At 30.6% G+C, this 20,349-nt stretch overlaps 1 protein-coding gene across 1 annotated transcript; it reads right to left on the minus strand.

The window, feature by feature from the left end:
- Window positions 1–2,913: 2,913 nt before the first annotated feature.
- LOC111392307 (DNA damage-repair/toleration protein DRT100-like) lies at window positions 2,914–4,512 on the minus strand (the record flags this gene model as incomplete). The annotated part of the gene is made up of 2 exons (XM_023017621.1): window positions 2,914–3,699; window positions 4,002–4,512. Coding segments are annotated over 2 exons (1,035 nt in total), but the record flags the coding sequence as incomplete, so codon positions are not given.
- Window positions 4,513–20,349: the final 15,837 nt, after the last annotated feature.

Raw genomic sequence — 20,349 nt, forward strand, 5'->3', positions numbered from 1 at the left:
GGTTGTGAGAGAGGAATCGGGTGAAACTGTGAGGTATTTGATGCTTATAATCGGGCTTGGTCGGATATTTGGGATTGGGCTAGATGGGAAGGGGTTTGAATCGTGCTATAGACATGGGCCAGCTGGGGTTAATGTTTGGGGAGTGGGCCTGTGTCGTAGAGAGTAGCCTAGGTTAATTGGCCTAAACGGAATTGAGCCGTGTGTAAGTGGGATTAAATGTTAGGATTGGAATTTGTGGAACAACACTATAATTGTATAAAAGAAACAGCAGCAAAAGAGATTTTTTTTTTTAAAACTGAAATTGTAGAAAAAGAAAAAAAAAAAAAAAAACTAAACTGAAATTTCCGAATGTGAACAGTAATTTTTTTTAAGGAACTGACTAAGATACTAAAACTGAATATTCGGCTATGAACAGTACGATGAATAGTAACACGTTTTTTTCTCTTTTTTTTGGCAACTATGAAGAAAACTAAAAAAATGAGAATTGCTGCTCGTACGCTAATTTTTTTTATTTGTGTTGTTCCGACAAATTTTTGGGAAGGAAGTGGAAAGAAATTTTTGGATTGGAGATGAGAGATTACCTAAATTTAGGCTCTGATACCAAATTTGATGCAAGACAAAAAAGAGGATAGTAAGAAAGGGAGGGAGAACCAGAGAGAAGGGAGGAAGAAATCGGAGAAGAAGCAGAAATTTAGGGGGAAAGGGCAAGGGAGAGGAGGAAGACGCCACAACCAATCTCAATAATTCATATTCATTAAAACTAATAAAGTTACATAGGAAATTAGGTTTAAATACTAAACAGAAAACCCTAACTAGAACGGATTTGGGTCAATACAAGTCCAATTACATAAATAAGAATCCAAAACTAAAATAAAGTCCAACTAAAAATAAATAGAAAAAAAAAAAAAATAGACGCCGTCCTCATCACTTAGATGTTAAGCTATTTTGTGTTGTGTCGACGCTTATGCATGTTCACTTCTTCTGCAAGTTGAAATGAGGGAGCCAACAGTATACCATCTGGTTGCCCAATGAATGGAAATCGATACTATTATCACTTAGGTCACTTGCTGCAACACGCTGGCATGGACTAAGACTTATGCTGGTGAGTCTTCATTGGTTCAAGGTCATTTAAGGTTGGAACCTCGCTTCGTGTTCAATGAATTTAGGGTCGACTAGGTGAATTCCTTTTTCGTATCTACCGCTAAAATAATTATGTTGTGCATAATACATATTACCCACTTGGAGACTTGAGAAAAAAGTTTGCATTATTGATCAGAGATTGGTTTGCTCTTGTGGGGTAAAGTCCTTTTGTGTTCTCTTATTTTTTCTGACTTTCCTATTTCCATTTGGCACATCTTTGCTTTAGATGAGAGACCAATGCCCTGCTTTAATAGATTGTACTGTATGCTTTCCATGTCAAAAGAGAACAAGTGTGGATCATTATTGATTTGGACTGATGCTTCGCTTCAAGCATTGTGGGTCCCTATCAAGACAAAGTTATGAGAGTCTGATAGGACTGTCAATGTTCGATATGAATCGGGTTCGGATGCTTGTCCCAACTAAATATAAATTAGTATGGCCACTCTCGATTAGTTTACCCACTTTAAGATGAAATAGTTCAAAATAATTAGAGCCATCGAAAATATATTGTTGGAAAATGTTTATAATAGGTTTAATTTATAAACAGATCGAAATTAGTTATATGTAAGTGAATAGTACGTGGAGGTGCACGAAATGTGTGAATAAAAGTGATTTGATTGTTTATAAACATTAGTCAAAAATCATGGTTGCTTATCTATGAAATTATACATGTGTAGGACTTAAGGATGCCAAGATTGCCCTCTTTCCCCCTATAAATGAGGCAGGAACGATTAATATTGTATCCTAAATGATAAACTAGTATATCTACCCTTCTCTTAAAAGAGGGGCTTTAGGTTTACTTGACATGCTATTTATTCTACAGTGCACATTTTTGGATTATATGAGGGCCCAAAAAGAAATCCTAGCTTGCTCGTTCTCAAAACTCCCTCCCTCTCCCACTCGAGTTCTGTTGACAACATCTCGACATCAACCGGCATCTCCACCTAACCATCGAATGCTAATATCGTGTGAAAAGAAGAGTTTAGGATAATGAGTTATCCTGAACAATTTTAAATTCAGTTTCGATAACGCGAAATTGATGTGTGACAATGACTTGGGTCTCCTTCCAAAAGCTAATTAATAGGAAGTACCACAAATGGAATCACGTGTGATGTGGTGTGATCGCTTAGCTGATTCTTGATTGACAACTGCCAAAAATCATTTGTCACATATTATATATAGTTTAGAGGTGCAAAAATAATGACAAGAAGACCATGGATGGAATTAATTGTTTTTGATTTAATCAATGCACAAGATGGACATGATCTTGTATCAATTCTTTGATGGTGACACGTGATGCTCAAATTAAACTACCATCATTTTGTAATCATGTAAACACATCTTTAGTGACGCACTATTTTTGCATGGATTTTACACTCGACTCCTTTTGTCTAAGGGAGTGTTTGGGAGTGATTTTTCTTCTCAAAAAATTGATTTTTTTACCATTATTTCACTATTTCAACTGTAAAATTTGACTTCTTCTCTCACAGGTGACCTTCACTTTTCTTCTAATGGTCAAAAAATTAATTTTCAAAATCGCTTCCAAACGGGATCTAAGACTTGTTTTTACTTAATACCGTTGATGCATGTTATTTTGCTATAACATTGGCTCGAGATCTATATCTTTGAAAAACACATCATAAAAGTAAATCCATCAATTATGAGTCCATGGGGGAAAAAACCAGACCACAATCAACTCATTTGATGAATTGACTTAAGGTTGACCAACAAAAACACGTTGACCCAAACTCAAAAACAACAATAATTTTCACAAAATATAAATTTATTCATCAAGCCAAGTATACATATTGTAATAAATTTAATAAATCCAAGATCCTCAAGCCATAAAGAAAATCACATTTTAAAGGCTCGAAAAGCAACAACGCGATATATTCATAATCTTAGAGATAGACCGCAAATCTGGCTAAACTTAAAAGTAACTTAATTTTACTTCTTTTACTAGTAAGTTAAAAAGTAACTTACTCATTTACGTATGAGTAAACTTTTAAGCTTAGCCAAGCGTGTGCATCTAAATCTAACAAGGTTTAAGCGGCTTCCCACATAGACAATCGTTGTAAGTAAACGACGACGCTTCAAGATGATCAAAAGGAGAGCCTGCTGGGATTGGCCCGCAGAGATGATTATGGCTAACATCAAGATGGCCAATATAATTTGCAGAAGAAATTGACTTAGGAATCCTTCCCTTAAGATTATTGTACGATAAATCCATCAACATAAAATACGATGTTGACCCGAAATTGTCCGGAATATAACCCTCAAGCCCGTTTCTGCTCAAATTCAATATGCTGATGGCGGAATTAATCAACGTAGGAGGAATTGTACCAGAAATTTGATTCCCATCGAGATTTAGTGTTGCAAGAACTGCCATTTTGCCTAATGAATCAGGTATCTTCCCAGAAAGTCGATTCAAAGAAAGATCTAAATCTGAAAGACGATATATGTAGGATATCGAGTATGGGATTGGCCCATTTAATCTGTTGTTGCTGAGTAAAGCCCGACTCAGCATTCTTAATTTGCCAAAATTTCCTGGGATTGTTCCTGTTCAAGATAAAATTTGAACTTCGTCACTTCTATATTAAAATTTGTGCTCGTGTTGGGTGTTACTGAAAAAATTGAACTCGTCTACATGGGAGAAAGCGTGTACAATACATGCAAGCTTTTTTTAAATGAGATTGTCGATAACATAGTATTAACTATTAACCGAACACAAGATCAAGATCGGCCTCTAATCGGCTCCTACTCATGTATTAAAGATTGTAATTTTTTCACATCGAAAAAATGATCCTGACCATAGATGAGATCGTGATTAAACTTTTTGATGAAATGGTTACGTGGTGTACCTGAAATTTTGTTGGATCGAAGATCGAGATGCATTAGAGAAGACAGGTTGGTGAGTGACCTCGGAATGGTTCCGGAGAGTTGATTGTCGGCGACGTTCAACACGGTGAGTCGACTTAGTCTGCCGATATCAGCCGGGATTTCTCCAGTGAGCCGGTTTCCGATCAAGTCGAGGATTCGGAGGAATGGCAATGAAACAATACATGCTGGGATTGTTCCCGAAATGCCCTTCCAATCTGCAATTGTTAGGCTTGAAAGTCTAGTGAGTTTACAAATCTCCGGTGAAATTGTCCCGGTCATATAACCGGTCCGGTGGGCTTTTTCGAAGATGGGGTCCTCCGATTCCCCCCGGAGGTTGATGTCAGCTACTTGGTGAGTCTCCGGGTCGCAACTCACTCCATACCAGTTGTGACAACAATCATAGCCCGTCCACGAGTTGAAAATGCCCAAGTGAGGCTCATACAGGTCAGCCTTGAAGGCCAGTAGAGCTGCCCGGTCCGACGGCGGGTCTTTTTCTCTCTCTCTCTCTCTCTCTCTCTCTCTCTCTCTCTCTCTCTCTCTCTCTCTCGAACTCAGTACTTCTCTTTCTCTCTCTACAACTCAGTTTTGCATGTGAAGTGTCCACTCTTCACTGTCATGCAGGCTGAAGAGTGGGCTGGCAAAGGATAATTTATATAGGTGGAAACCTTTTGTGACGATTTTAAAGGTTAAACTCTAACTTTAAGGGTCCCTCACTACTCCTATCTTGAAGTATCGTGAGGGAGGTAAATCGCAGTTCCCTAACCTTTTTTGACAATTTTAGCCCTCACGTGTGGTGTGGAGGAATGGGTGTACAAGTCAACATGGTTAGGGGATAAGACTGAATGAAAAACAAAATAGACATATATGATAAATCACTTTATTTAATTTTTATAGAGGAAATTATCAAAGTAGTCAACTTTTGACTTTGCATTTACAAAAATGTTACTTTTTTTAAAGTCTTTACAAAAATATCAATTTTGGACATTATTACCCCTCTTCAAAATTCAAAGATCCTACACAACATTGAGTTGATAACATAAAAAAGTTGGAAAAAATGTGACAATCAATCACCTCATAATTGTACTTCAAAGTCCTTACAATATATATATATGTATATATATGTATATATATATATGTATATATATGTATATATATATGGCCCCGTTTTGTAGGGATTTTTTGCCCCAAAAAATTAATTTTTTGACCGTTATTTTACTATTCAAGCCGTAATTTTTGACTTCTTTTCTCACATGTAGACCCCACTTTTCTTCTAACAGTCAAAAAATCAATTCTCAAAATTCCTACCAAACGGGCCCTATATAAGAGCAAAAAATTTTAAAATTAACTCATTCATTTTTCTCTCTCTAGTACGTTTCTTTGCAAAATTTCTTCTTTCTATTTTTTTCTTTTCTATGGTTCCTCTCTTGATTCTTTAAAAATTATATGGAGTGCAAATTCTTACGTTGGGATCTCATTTATTACGTCCATACAGAAGGAAGAAGAATATCTTAGGTAATGTTTCAAATATATGTGTTTTTTTCGATCGATTGAATGTTTTGTTTCAAGTTTTTTTACTAATGTTCCTTTTTTTCTTTATTTTAGATTGCACCATCAATTTTGAGTTCCCTAAATCTAGACTGTGAGTTAGATTGTTCTATATTTTGGGTTCAACTTTGTTTGGAGAGTTCATTTACAGGTAATTTGGATTTCTCTATTTTTTTGGGGTTTATATATTTTTTTTGGACATTTTAATTTTTTTCTAAATTGTTTTGGGTGTTATATATGATTTTTTTTTATATTTTTCTAAATAAATATTTCACGTTCTGTTAATTTTTTACTTCATATTTCCCTGAATTTATTTGGTTTGTAGAAGCTGATTATTATATTATACTTGCCATTCCAATATATCTTATTTATTATATTTTTTTAGGTTACGCACATGTATCAAATCTTTTAAGCGAACTGTTTAATTTGTCACAGTTAAAGTCTGTATAGTAATGAATTATTGACACACGAGAACTTCTCGAAAGATCAGTCATGTGATCCATCTGTCGCGATAAATTATCGTTCCCAACAGTTCGTTTTCAGTTATTCTCGACAGATGAGTCATCTTTCGATATGAATTGTCATTCTCGACAGAACATTATAATTTATTTATTTTTTTGATTTCTTATACGTGTATTTAGCATTGACTTCTGAAGAATTCAAAACTTTAAATACATTCATCTGATTCCGTAATATGCAAACTATAAATATTGAATTCATGTTCATTAGTATTGTAATTGTTGTTTTCAATTAGATGGAGAAGGTATTAACCATGCTCGGATAATCATATGGTTCCATTGCTTAGTAGGAATCATGAGGTGAACGGTATGTACGTTAATTATGAAGAATTCAAAATTTTAAATACTCTTATCTTATTTCGTAATTTGCAAACTATAAATAATTAACTCGTGTCGATTATTGTTGCAAATGTTGTTTTCAAATAGATGGAGGAGCCATAGAGCTTGAACTGTCATGCCCGGACAACGAGAAAGTTTCCTCAACTTGTAGCGTGACGGATGCGGCCACCATACCCATCGAAAATAACGATCTTATTAATACAAAAAGGTAATGATCGACAGACATTCGATTTCTTGCAGCATCTACTAGGACTACATACACTAAGGAGAGGAGAAAGAGAGTAATGTGACGAAATTTGTTAATATTACATTAGAATTGATTTTTGTACTAAATGACCTCATTTTGCTCCCTTCCAAGAATGTGGTTATAAACATGATTTGGTGGTTGCATCCACATGTGATTACACATTTTATCATTTATCGTTTCTCATACTTGTTGGATTGTTCAATTAGCACGAGAAAAATTATTGAATTATGTATTATAGTTTTGTTAGGGATAATATACTAACGTCTTTACCAAATGTTCTGCAATAGCTTATCCCTTATGCATCTTATTTATAGTTACATTTTCTACTCACAACCAATTGTCAAGAATGACAGAAACCTTCTGTCAGGACCGATAGTTTAATTATCAGGATATTATGCAATGTCTGTAAATGATAATAAAATGCTAATAATAATGTAAGTTGAGAATGTATTCGGGAACAACATGTCCCTTATACATTTTTTTGTAGTCAAATTTTTTACTTTGAAACCATCTTTCGAGAATCATTCTGTCGGATGATATGCAATTTTTATCTATGTGATTATTTTGCTTGTGAACTTAAACTCGACTAAAGTCTGCAAACAATAATAAAATGATAATGATAATATAATTTCAGAATGTACAACGCTATCATGAAAACATTCAAAATACAACTTCAACTACTTTTAAATATCAAACATATTTACATGAATTGTGTTATAATGGGGTTGGAACACATTGTCCAGTTATGGTCAACTCTACCATAACAAGTGCATAGGATAATACTTGTCGGAACTAAAAGGAAAGTGATTTTGTCCATTTTTCACTTCCATTCGTCATCCACATAAACAAACTTTCTCCTATACAATACAATAAATCTCAAAAGATTACTAATATTTGAAAAGTTGATATTGCAACGGTAAGATCTCTACACAATCAATATGTCGACATTTAATAGCATGAAACTGACACTTTTTAATATTTAAATCCATTCAAAAATAAAAGATGAAATGAATGGTTGAATCCCAACAGTAAAATTATTTATCCCGACAGTTTCTAAATGTCGAGTTCGACAGTTAAGATGTTTAATATAACGGTTTCAAAATGTTGAATTCGATAATTGAACTGTCGAAATTGTCGGGAAGCTTGAAAACATGTAATTGGTTCATTGGAAGAAATCATTCAAAACATTAATGGTGATAATCAATTCTTAACAGCAACATCACAACATCTTCCCAAAATAAATAAGTAATAACTCAATAGTTATTTAATTATTGAATCCTTAACATTTTTTAAATAATGTTGATATTTTTTTTCTTTCAAAAATATATCAAGAATCAAACAAATCAATGAATAAGAGTTTTAAAAATTTCAAATAAATATGACTATGTTCTATTTAACATTTAAAATAGTAATCTATAAGATGAAAATATAAATAATTTCTAATAGCTAATCTCTGAAAAATAGATGATGAATCTAATAATAATGTCTTCTTGATGATGATATAAAGAAGATGGATAAGAAATTAGGGTTTGTGAATGGTAAGAAGTTATGTGTTTTTTTTTTTTTTTTTTTACCAAAATTCATATTATCCAATATAATAATCATATATCTAATATTTATAATATACAAAACAAATCATCACATTATAACATTAATGACTTTCAAATCAAACATTAAATGCTTCTAAAAAGTGTCATTAAGGGTAATATGGACATATCACACCCAAAAAGTGACATTTTTTTACCAAATTTAGTGCAAATGAAATTTTTTACGCATTTTCAAATTTAGTGACATTTATGAAAATTCCCCATTTTTATAATTTTATTTTTAATTTTGTGACATGAGAGTTTTTCTTCTCTTACTAGACTACAATATGACATGAATTTTTTTGGTGTGTATGTGTGTGTATTATCGTAATTAGCCTTTATTTAGTTGCATTTCTTTACTAATTTTTTTAAATTTTTTTTAAATTTTTTGTGGTTATGTATTATGAAGAAACTGTTACAAGGTGAATTCTATTCAAGTGTTCTAGTGGGATTTTCATGAGTTAGGTATATAGTCCATATAATAATTGTAAGCTTGCAAAACATGAGGGAATAAGGATGCCTCGGGACCTTCGTGTAGATACAAGAGCATTGTAAAGACAATTTATACCAAAATTCTCTTCGACTCTCGATATATAATTACTAAGGCTATGTTTGATTGGTTCAAATTCCATGGAAAATGGAATTCTAATTTCAAGTTTTTCAAATTTTTTTGTTTGATAGGTTTTGAATTCCATTAAAATTTTCTTGATTTTCCTTGAAAACCAATTCCCACCATATTGGTGGGAATTGGTTTTCTAGTTCCCTGTTACGGTGTTTTTTTTTTTTTTTTTTTTTTTTTGGGTAATGAAAACAAATTCTAAAAAATATTGTACAAAAATATTTTATTTTAATTGGCAATTTTCATATAAAACAAAGTCAAACGAACACTAAAAGATAGATGATTTTCTTGATTTTTTTATTTTTTATTTTTTTGTTGGTAATGAAAACAAATTTAATTCCCAATACCAGTAAAATCTATTACTTTAATTGACAATTTTCATGTAAAACAAAGTCAAACGAACACCAAAAAATACTTTTATTTTAATATTTTCTACGTGAAAAATTATACCAATTAAACACAATAATTTACAATTCATAGGAAAATAATTTCTAGACAATTCAATTCCCTAGAATTCGTTTTCAATTCAATTCAATTTCATCTTTGCAATCAAACGGACCCTAACTTGAAATTCAAGTAATTTTTACTCTCTCACAACTATACCATAATCCATACACACTCACAATTGGAGTTTGCCCCTTGGGGTTCTGGCAAGTGTAATCTCTACACTCGGCACAATATAATCCGTTTCAATGTATCAATCCCATATCCAAATATTCATCATCATCTGACTTGAGATTTGAGGTGTTCATTATCGTCGTACCCTATCAAAATTATGATCATGTGTAGTCTAATATCGTTGTCAAAGTGTGCATGTAACATAAGCGTGAATGCTATCAAAGTTGAGATTCGTTGACAGCTAGATCTGATGTATTCGGAGGTAAACATGAGTGATTTGAAATAATATGTACAAGTCATGTTAAAACTAATGTTTACACAACGTTGAGATCTTAAGGTTGTAAACGGTAGTGCAAAAATAACCTAAATGATTTAACTTCTTTTCTTCTCAATTTCGTTTAATGTGGTGATCTAGTACATACTAAACACGTACTAGATCACAAGGGGGTCTATTAAAATTTACTAAAAATCGGACTTTAATCTCTACTAAACAAGGGCAAAATTACAATAAATTTGAATTTTCTCTCTTTTTTATTACTCTATCGTATTCTCTCTCCCTCTCTCACGTTTTTTACCAAAATCTTAATCCTTCTATTTTTTTAAAAAATTTGTTTATAATTTCTTTACAATTATCACATCTACTACAAATTTTCACTTTTTCAATCAAATTTTCAACTAATTAGAATCTAAATTAGCATTTTTTCCGTCCTATTTGTGTATATAGCACGTGTCTAAACTGATTATGTAAAATTTAACTTATATCTAACGAATTGTGTTTATTTGACCGATTAATAGTATTGAATATTGATTATTTATTTTTTCTTTCGATTACTTGAATTGATTGTTTGTATTAAATACACAATTTTTTAAAACATAAATATGCATTTTCTTGTTATGAGCAAAATATTAATGAAAAAATATTTTTGAAATGTAAATCTACAATTTTTTCGGGTCAAATATGAATAATTCAAAAATCAACAAAAAAGTATTCAATTTATACAAAGTTTAATTGTGCTTTCCTAACTCAAATTCTCTGCGTCCGCCCCTTTGCACAAACAAAATATTATAGAAATATACCATGTCATTTCTTTTATTCTACTAAGTCTAGTACGATTAGATCCATCATACCAGACTTGCAGTAATGATGGAGACTTAAAGGCAATGGGGGATGTTGGAGCTGGACCATGTGGCAGTTAGGTGTCTAGATTCGAGGTATTGCGAGGATGATGAAGCAAATGCATACCATACGAAGGTCTAAGAGAAAAACATTAAAATCTATATATAATTTATTGTCTTTGCCGTCCAACTTCAATTCAACCTTGTATTAAAATAAGTTCAATTCTTTTCTCCTTAGAATTTAAATTAGGAAAATGATAGTCTGCTAGGATCATTTGTACATATCCTGGTCAAACCATCTCTCAAATAAGGGGCCCACACTCATTTTTTAAGGACAAAAAAAATGCCCACCCTCTCATAGTGTGGCTAGGGTCTGTGCAAGTGACCCTGACAGACTAGCATAGTCCTTTAATTTAATGGAGCCAATTTTTTGTGTATATAGATTCTTGCTTTATGATCTAAGTTTTTATGTATATTTTTAATGCTCAGTTGTGTTGTAGCGCTCCAAATGTGTATTATGTTGTTCATCGAAGAAAATTTTGGATTAAAAGAGTTGATGTTACCCACACATTTAAATAAAACGACAATGTTTGACATCTCGATATGTGTTTAATTAGGATAAATTTCATCTTGATTAAACACCAAAATATGGATCAATATATAAATATTTGAGATACTCTTAATGAGGTTGATCGTTTAATATGAAACTTCAAATATTAATATTTTGGATGCATTCAACATGTTACAATATATCAACTAAATTGGACGGATAATCCTATGTAGGCCTTGTTTGAGCCACATTATTTCCTCATTAAAATGAAAAATATGACCGTTATCTATCACATCAAGTCACAATATTTGATTTTTTATCTCTTGTGTGGAGCCCATAACGACTATATTTTTCATTCTCATTTTTACAATAATGTGGTTTAAATGGGGGCTTAATCTTCCTTACCTAACAGGTGACCACAAGGAAAATAATATTTCGCGTGTTATTTACTCCATCGAAACCCTACTGTTTATTCGAAAGCCGGACTATTTACGATTAATAAGTTGTTTAATGTGACTAAAAATATTTAGCTTGAACATTTGTAAAAATTCAAATTCGGTTGTAGTCTGCCATCTTTGTCAATAGATCGTGTTAAATTAACATCAGTAAGTGAATTATCAATTATCAACATCTTTAAATTAATTATTTCTATTATTGTGGGCCATTTTTGATACAGTGAGAAGATAAGTTTGGGTTTGTACTGTGGGTCATCCCTATTTCCTAGTAACAAATGGACAAAATTTGAGTTAAAACTACCGAGGATAATTCTCCTTGTACATAATGAGAGCCATAAGGGTGTCCATTGGTAGCCCCCTATTGGAGGGGTATCGATGGGTCAGGCGCCCCTCCAATAGGGAGCCGTCGGGTATCCATTATGGACACCGTTATGGCTCCAATTATGTACGCCTAGCAAGCTCCAACTAACAATTAATCATGTTTGGTTACACTCTGTCACGTGACAACATATAATTGGACTGTTTAGAAAAAATAATTTTTTCATCAACTAAATACCGACATCAAGAATGATGTCCACAGTGATGTACAAATATTGATATCCAAGTGGCTTTATTCAAAATAAAAATAGACATATTCCCAAGGTACCAACTAGTGAATTTAATAGGAGAGCCAAATATTTAGATTTCTGTCCGAACAATATATTTTGGTAGACCCGAAGTTTTGACAGGACCAAATGTCTTTTCTGAGGATCATTATTAATTCAAAAATCGATCATCAACTAAAATTTCGAACGCAAATAATTTATTTTTAATGTCTATCCGTCGTGTTTTCGAAGGTTAGCTGTACAATATTATGCAATATTAATGAAAAATATAATCTCAAAGTTTTAATATAAACAACAATGAAGACATGTTGCCAAAAAAGCTAGACCAAACATCGTCATTTGTACAAAGCAACACCCCCAAAAACTTAATAAATTTAAATGTTATTACCTATTAGAGAGTAGATGAATTATCAACATCTTGAAATTGACTATTTCTATTATTGTGTGTGGGCCATTTTCTTAATGGCATGTCGATGCTATTTGTTTGTACACATCAAAGTATTTAATATATTGTTTCACCATGTTTGGATTCCATTTTTCAAAAAATGCATTTTTTCTTCTTTTATATTATCAATCGCATTTTTGAATAAAATAATATTATACATAAACTCTTTTCTTTTCTTTTTTTTCCCCTTAAACATACGTTCTCCAAAAAATCACCCACATTTCTTCCAAAATTTATTTTTAATGGAGCCCAAAAGGAGCTTCGTAAAATTGTTATTTTTTTTCTATGAAAGTCATATAACGTTAGCGAGTCTTAAAGACAATAAAATAATGACAACTTAAGAAATGAACAAAATAATAATTAACATTAGAATAAAGTAGTCATGCTAAGATTTTGACAATATCTACGTTGGTCTGATGAATAGCTGTCATGATTCCATGATATATGTTGCTAATGGCAATGTGATAATGCTAAAATAATAAAATATATCTATTATTTTAAAGTAATGACAGTTTGTTAAGTGGATTTTCACGTACCAAATCTTTAAAATTTAAACAACTTTTGATATAGTATGAAAATTTTTAGTTGAAAATGAAGAATACAATAGAAAAATAAATAATATATACAAAGTAAATTTTTGTTTATCGATGCAAAAAACTATTTGAATATAAACATAAATATGTTCATCGCATATTTTAAAATCAGTCAAACAAAATCAATGAAATTACCAAAAAATAATCTATTTAGAGAAAATGATTAATTAAGGAAAGAACGAAATGTTGGTAAAATTTTACGATAAAGAGGATGAAAATAATATATTCTTAATCACAATTAATATTACATAAAATATATTTTAAAATTTGGAAATTCATAAATTTTCTTGGTATGTGGCACATGGTATTCCTCTTGCAAATGCAGCATTTGAAAATCAATCACGTGATCATATCAAAGACAAAATAAAAATTGTGGACCAAAAGATATTTCATTTCAATGATGCTAAAATAGATGTTTGTCCTTTTCGATTAATATCAATTAATAATGATTAACATTAGTGATGGAGTAATGTGCAACCTTAATCTCTATATCTTTTGTAAAATATTAGTTGTCCTAATAATTAATTAATTAAGGACTTAATTGGTAGGCACTTTAAAAGTCGAAAGTCGTTTGTCCGACTATAAGATCTTTTAGAGGAAGTTGAGATAAAGTAAATTTTCTCGAAAAGTTCTTCTACAAGAATCATAAAATCTTGTCAAATGGACTTTAAGCGACATTTCAAATTCATTCCCGAGCCTTGTAAACATTCCACATTAGCGTAACACAACGTCAATGGACATAGGAAGAAGGGTGCATTACCATCCCAGATCTCAAGTGTTATTTGGTGGAGTTGATACCCCGAGTTTATGGGATTTGAATCAAAAGAACATGGGACTTTCATGTGCAGATCAAAGACATGTTTCCCATGAAACATGGAACAAAAAGATTATTTCTGTGTGTCATCCTCTGCTTGTCTCTCATGCATATAATTAACGAAAATCATGGAGGAACTTACGCAACATTTTCGTGCAGATGTTAGTGAACGAACCTTGAAAAATAGCATCTAATTTCATCGTAAAAATACACGAATCGTCATGGTTTTTAACCAACTTATCATAAAACTAATATCAATGGAGGAATGGAAGTTTATAAAAGCGACGAGACTATGTTTAAAGGTCTTAAGTCGCACTCCTAGAAAATGTATCAACACGTTTAAACATGTTTAAAATAAAACAAAAATCTTCATTTCATTTCTTTCGACAAATTTAATTTTAAAGATTTTAAATTATTAAGGTAAGTAATTTATAAGCTTAATCCTGTTTTTGATGTTTCAATGATTAATTAATTAGCCAGGTAATAAAAATTGTGGCTAACTAAAAAAGAACTTTGCACCTCAACGGAATCATTTTCTGCTCATTTAGGGCTATTTGTGCCGATTACACTTGAATTCTAAATCACGTGGGCCTCAGTTTAGGCTTAGTTTGTAGCCCTGTTGCATAGATTTGGGCCTTTTTTGGAGAACTGCAAGAATAAAAAGTTCCAAAAATTCAAAAGTAAGAATTTAAGTATCACACATTTCAAAAACAAAAAAATAAATTTCAAACTTTAAAAATCAGATTTTTATTAAAATTTAATTAATTAATTAATTATTTTATTAGCTAAATATATTTAGGTCACAGATATATATAATTTGGTCACAAATTAATGATTTAGTTAGTTATGTATTTATTTTTTTGGTCACAAATTATAAATTTTATGATCACAATTCAAAAATTTTATAGGTCACAGTTTGTTGATCGGTCACAAATCAAAAAATTCATAAGTCACGATTTATTTATTGATCACAAATCACAAATATTATAAATCATAACTTAACCCGTGTTTGGCCCCCATTCTTTCCAAATTTTAATGATTGGAATAGTGTTTTTACGAAAAATGTTTGGTTGAAAAAGAATGAAATTTTTTTGATTTGTGTATAATATTATTTTATGAAAGATTATATGGTTGAAAATAAGAGAAATAAAAAGTATGAGAAATAGAATGGGGGCCAAACGAGGGCTTATTATATAGTCACAAATTATCAAATTATTGATCACAGATTAACAATGTATTAGGTCACACATTTTTTTTGTCACAATTCATATTTTTTTATTGATAATATATTGTTTATTGGTCACAGATTAACCAATTTAATAATTACAATCAACTAAATAATTTGTGACCACCGCCAATACTTGTGATCGCCATCTCACCACCATCATCGTCACCAGAACCACCACCACCATCGCACCCACAGTACCACAACCGCACCAACAACAATACAGTCGCACACACAGTAGAGTCGCCAAAACCACCACCACTATCCCGACAGACCCATTGCCACTAGCATCTCACCATCACCACCGTAACCACCGCTATGACCACCGTCATTGCATATGTTCACACACACCCCCAACTGCCACACTACCATCGCACCCACAATAACACAACTGCACCCACAACAACACAGTCATGCACACATACCACAGTCACCAAAACCACCACCACTCAACAACAACAACACCACGACCGTCACAACCACAGATCAGGACTATTGCAATCGCCTCACCAACACACAAACTAAATTCTCCAAGGCTGCATTTGCTGTAGCCGCATTGACTGAGACCAAGTAATACTTGGAACATGGAGATAACACCATGGCTGTAACAACCACATATCCAAACTATTGTAGCCATGTCACCAACATAGCACCACCAACACCCATACCTAATTTCCATAAGGCTGCAGCCTTAATGCTGGGTAAGACTCGCCTCCACAGCTTCTTCACAAAACCTAACAGCGTCGCCAACCACGCACACACACCTTCGACGTGCATCTCGTTAGAGAAAAGCCGAATCTGTAGCAGCAGTGGGTTATTGGTCCGATTTGCAGCGACGATGTGGAGAATGGGGAGATGAGAGAGTAAAGAGAGTGAATGATTTTGGGATGAATTTGGAATTAATTAATATATATATATATATATGATTTATGAAATGGTATCTCTAAAAGTATTAGTTTTTGTAACTTCCACATATATTGGACGTAGATCCAAGTATTTATCTAAATTTGACATTTTATAATTTATTAAAAATAAATATATTTTCTTAAATTACTTATCACTGAACACTTGAGTTAGTAATCAGACACTTAGAAATTTAAAAAGGGTCAAATTAAGTTGAAAAGTTTTCAGCAAAACAATTACAGCAATACTTATTATCAAGACATGAACTAGAGGTTAATTTGGGTTGTATTAGATGTCACACGAAATATAAACTTTTTGTAAATATATAATATTTATAAATGATTTTTATACTTCTGAAGCCCTAATTATTATGACTATTGTATCCCTTACAACACTGATTCTTCCCTATATTTATAGGATATTGATTTTTAATAAAACACACAAATTGTCTTCTCTCTTTTGTTCTCTATAATTCTATAATACATTATCAGCACGACTTTTTAAAAATCAAAGTGAATTAACAAAAATGTAATGATTTTTATAAGTATAATCATCTGTCAAATATACCAAAACTAATTTAGTGACATGCAATTTTTTTTATCAATTCATGATTACAATTAATATTTTTGTATTGGTTTATGGAAGTAAGCAAACATATAGATAGACGATTTATGGATGGCCGTTCTAATATCTATTTTACTGTATTCATAATGATCATTTTGTCATACTATGAATCATGATTATTTCGTGATATATATATATCTTTTAAAGAAAATATTTTTCATCAATATTATTCTTGAAGAATATTGTATATTATTCTTGAAATGAACTAATCTTAATCAATATTCTAGAAGAACATTGTATATTATTTTTGAAAGGCAATAATCTTAATTAATATTTCAGAAAAATATTAATTGCTCTTAAAAAGTATGGATTATAATTTTTAATATTCCATAAGAGCATGAAAATGTTAATCCTGAATATGTACAATCCACCTTATATAAATGCCCAAAAAAAGAATAATCTACTCCTGAAGCACATGTCTTACCAAGTGAATATTGATTGATTTCTAACTAAAAACACAAATCAAATTACTCTATTTCTTCACGTGTCCATTCTTCTGTATACGTTTTTATATATTGATGTTCTAGTTATATTTTAGTTGCTCCCAAAGAATATAATTAAAAATTATGTTTTTATTTCTGACGAGTAAATATTTATACAATTTATTATTTCAAAAAAAAAATGTTATTGCTCTTGAAGAGCATGACATAACAATTCCAATGTTTCATAAGAATATTAATATTACTTTTGAAGGAGTAATAATAAAATATGATGTGCTCTTGAAATGCACATGTGTTCGAAGAATGTATCATTTTGAATTCATGTTTATCTTTGAAGGAAAACATATAACTAATATCATATTAATATTAATAAAATTTTCTACTTTGTTGAATATTGTACAAGTATATAATCTTTAATTATATTTTTTGAAATTAAATAATTGAACTATATCTTATATTAAATCAGAAGTTCAATTTATTTGGCACGACCAATTGAACCATCTTTGGATCAATAATGATGCTAAATAAAAAATTCAAATGAATATTCAATGAAAAATCCCAAGATTCTTCAATCTAATGAATTCATATATATAGTTTGTTCTCTTTATTGACAATTGATTATTTAACATTACTACTTAAAGTAAGGACAAAATTCTCTATTTTTCTAAAAATTAATTAGGTGAATATATGGGGTCTCGTCACTCACCACATTGGCTATCTAAATATTATTTGTATCTAATATATTTGATACACATACTAAATGATTGCATTGTGTTCGCAGCGTAAAGTTTGCAAAATTATTGTTCAAATTTTAAATTGTGAGCATATTTTCCATGGTGTACAATCAAGCCAGTGTCATGTCAATGCTAGTGAGCATAAATTTCAACATTTAATAAGTGTTAGCTAATATATTGATAAATAGTTTAACATTAACCAAGTACTTCCCATTTTTATTTAGGAAATTTTATTACGCATCATGTCAATACCATAATTCTTCCTCTTATAATTGATTTATGATCAGAGCCTAATTTTTTTCATCAAGTTATTTTGATAGTGTAGTATATGTAAAATTAGTCCACTACAACCACAATGCACTGAAATGGAAAGTAAAGAATGCTGAGAATAAATGCGTAGTTTGAAACCTTGTCCAAATGAGTTATATTTATAACACTTGAAAAACGATTGTCAATTTGATTAGACAATTCTCTTAGCGTTATGGAGAAAAATTCAGAAACTAAAACTAATATACAAATGTATCATTATCTAAATTATCGCATAAAATAATTTGAACCGAAAATTCGAATGATTATTCACTTAGATGCATTTGATGATCAAAGAGATCAACAATATTTCACGCAATAGTTTTAAATGCTTTAACACGAATTGATGTTCTAGGAGAACAATTTGTTAGCATTATATTTGATATCTATGACACATCTAAAATGTGATTGTATTCGATTCTAACACAAAAAATCTCCAAACAAAAATAGAGCAAGTAGCAAAGATGGTCCTATTAAGGAGGCATATATTCTTGATGAATATTTAGACATACAAATTACAAAATCATAGAAGAGGCTCAGGTACTTGATATATTGAAAAGTGAAATATCTCAATAAGTTATGTTATTATAGAAAAGAACAAAATCAAAAAAGAAAAAAAAAATTTGATAATACTTTTGCACATAATATCTTGCATCATATTGTGAATAGCGAGAAATCGAAATAAATTTGTTAAAACATATCGATCGAATTAATGATTGATCAAATAGAGGATGCGATCACACTAAAATTTAATTTACTAGAAAAATCTGAAACTTCTCATTGTGATCCTAGTAAAATTGAATTTATTAGAGAAACCTGAAATTTTTTAATCTACAGTTTGAACATCTAAAGTGTATACTTACGCGAAATGAAAAATGAAAAAATTATAATTATAATATGAAATATACAACTCTTTACATAATGAATTTCGCGAACACTTATATAAATAGACAAAATTATCGTGGGATATATGTGATCATAACTCTATTTTTCATTAGCGTAACAATGTATGAAATTTGATATGCATATAATAAATGCGATTATAGTCAACGTATATTATATAAATTTAATACATCATTTAATGATTTAATATGTCTAAAGTATAATTTATGTGATATTATCATAACGAGTAAATACACATTGTATTTTTTTTTCGAGATTTTGTCTTATTGAATTTTCTTGACAATGTTTTTAACTAGACAACTTTTGTAGCTACTTAAAATAATACTAGTCTGCGTCTCGTACGTTGCACGAATTTTGTATTTATTTTGGTTTTATTAGCGTAGAATTTATAGATTGTACAAAAACTATTTGGAAATAAGAAATGTTTGTTTGATTATCATCTTTTGGTCGACTATATATTTTATATCACGATAATTTATTTTTATTCTTCTAAATAAGTATAATGAATATTGTGATTGTATATATGTCAACGATAATTTATTTTTAATTATTTATTGTATTTTTTGTTTAGTGTAGATGAATATATTTTTTTATCAGATATTGCAAATAAGTTGTAAATTGAATTTCGCAAAATGCTTTTCTTTAGCAACTTTGATTTGAGAGGCTATACTTGTAGTTCAAAAATAACACATGCAGTTGTAAATTGAAAGAGAATGTCCACATACAAAATATTTAAATAACAAACTTAGGTTCACACGTAAAATAACTTGAAGGGAGACTTACTGGATGACCAGCTCCCTTGTTGGTGTAAAAATTAGAACCCTAATAGCAGGCCTATTTTTTGGACGATACAACAGTCACTCTAAGGTTGGTAGGGCAAAATAATTTGAAAAAAAAATTTAAATAAATTTTATTCGAAAGAGAAAAGAATTAAAAAGAAATTTAAATAAATTGATAAAAAAAACCAATTATTTATAAAGTAAAATTTTCAATTTTAATTAAATAATATTTATATATTCTTCACTTAATTTTCATAACTTAATTTTATTTTTTACTTCTAAATAATTTTAAATGAATTTTTTTACTTATATAAGTAATTTTTACATATATTAGAAATATTTTTTGTTAATATGTTTATTTTTAA

This window comes from Olea europaea, chromosome 4 (assembly GCF_002742605.1).
Source record: "Olea europaea var. sylvestris chromosome 4, O_europaea_v1, whole genome shotgun sequence".
Lineage (NCBI taxonomy): Eukaryota > Viridiplantae > Streptophyta > Magnoliopsida > Lamiales > Oleaceae > Olea > Olea europaea.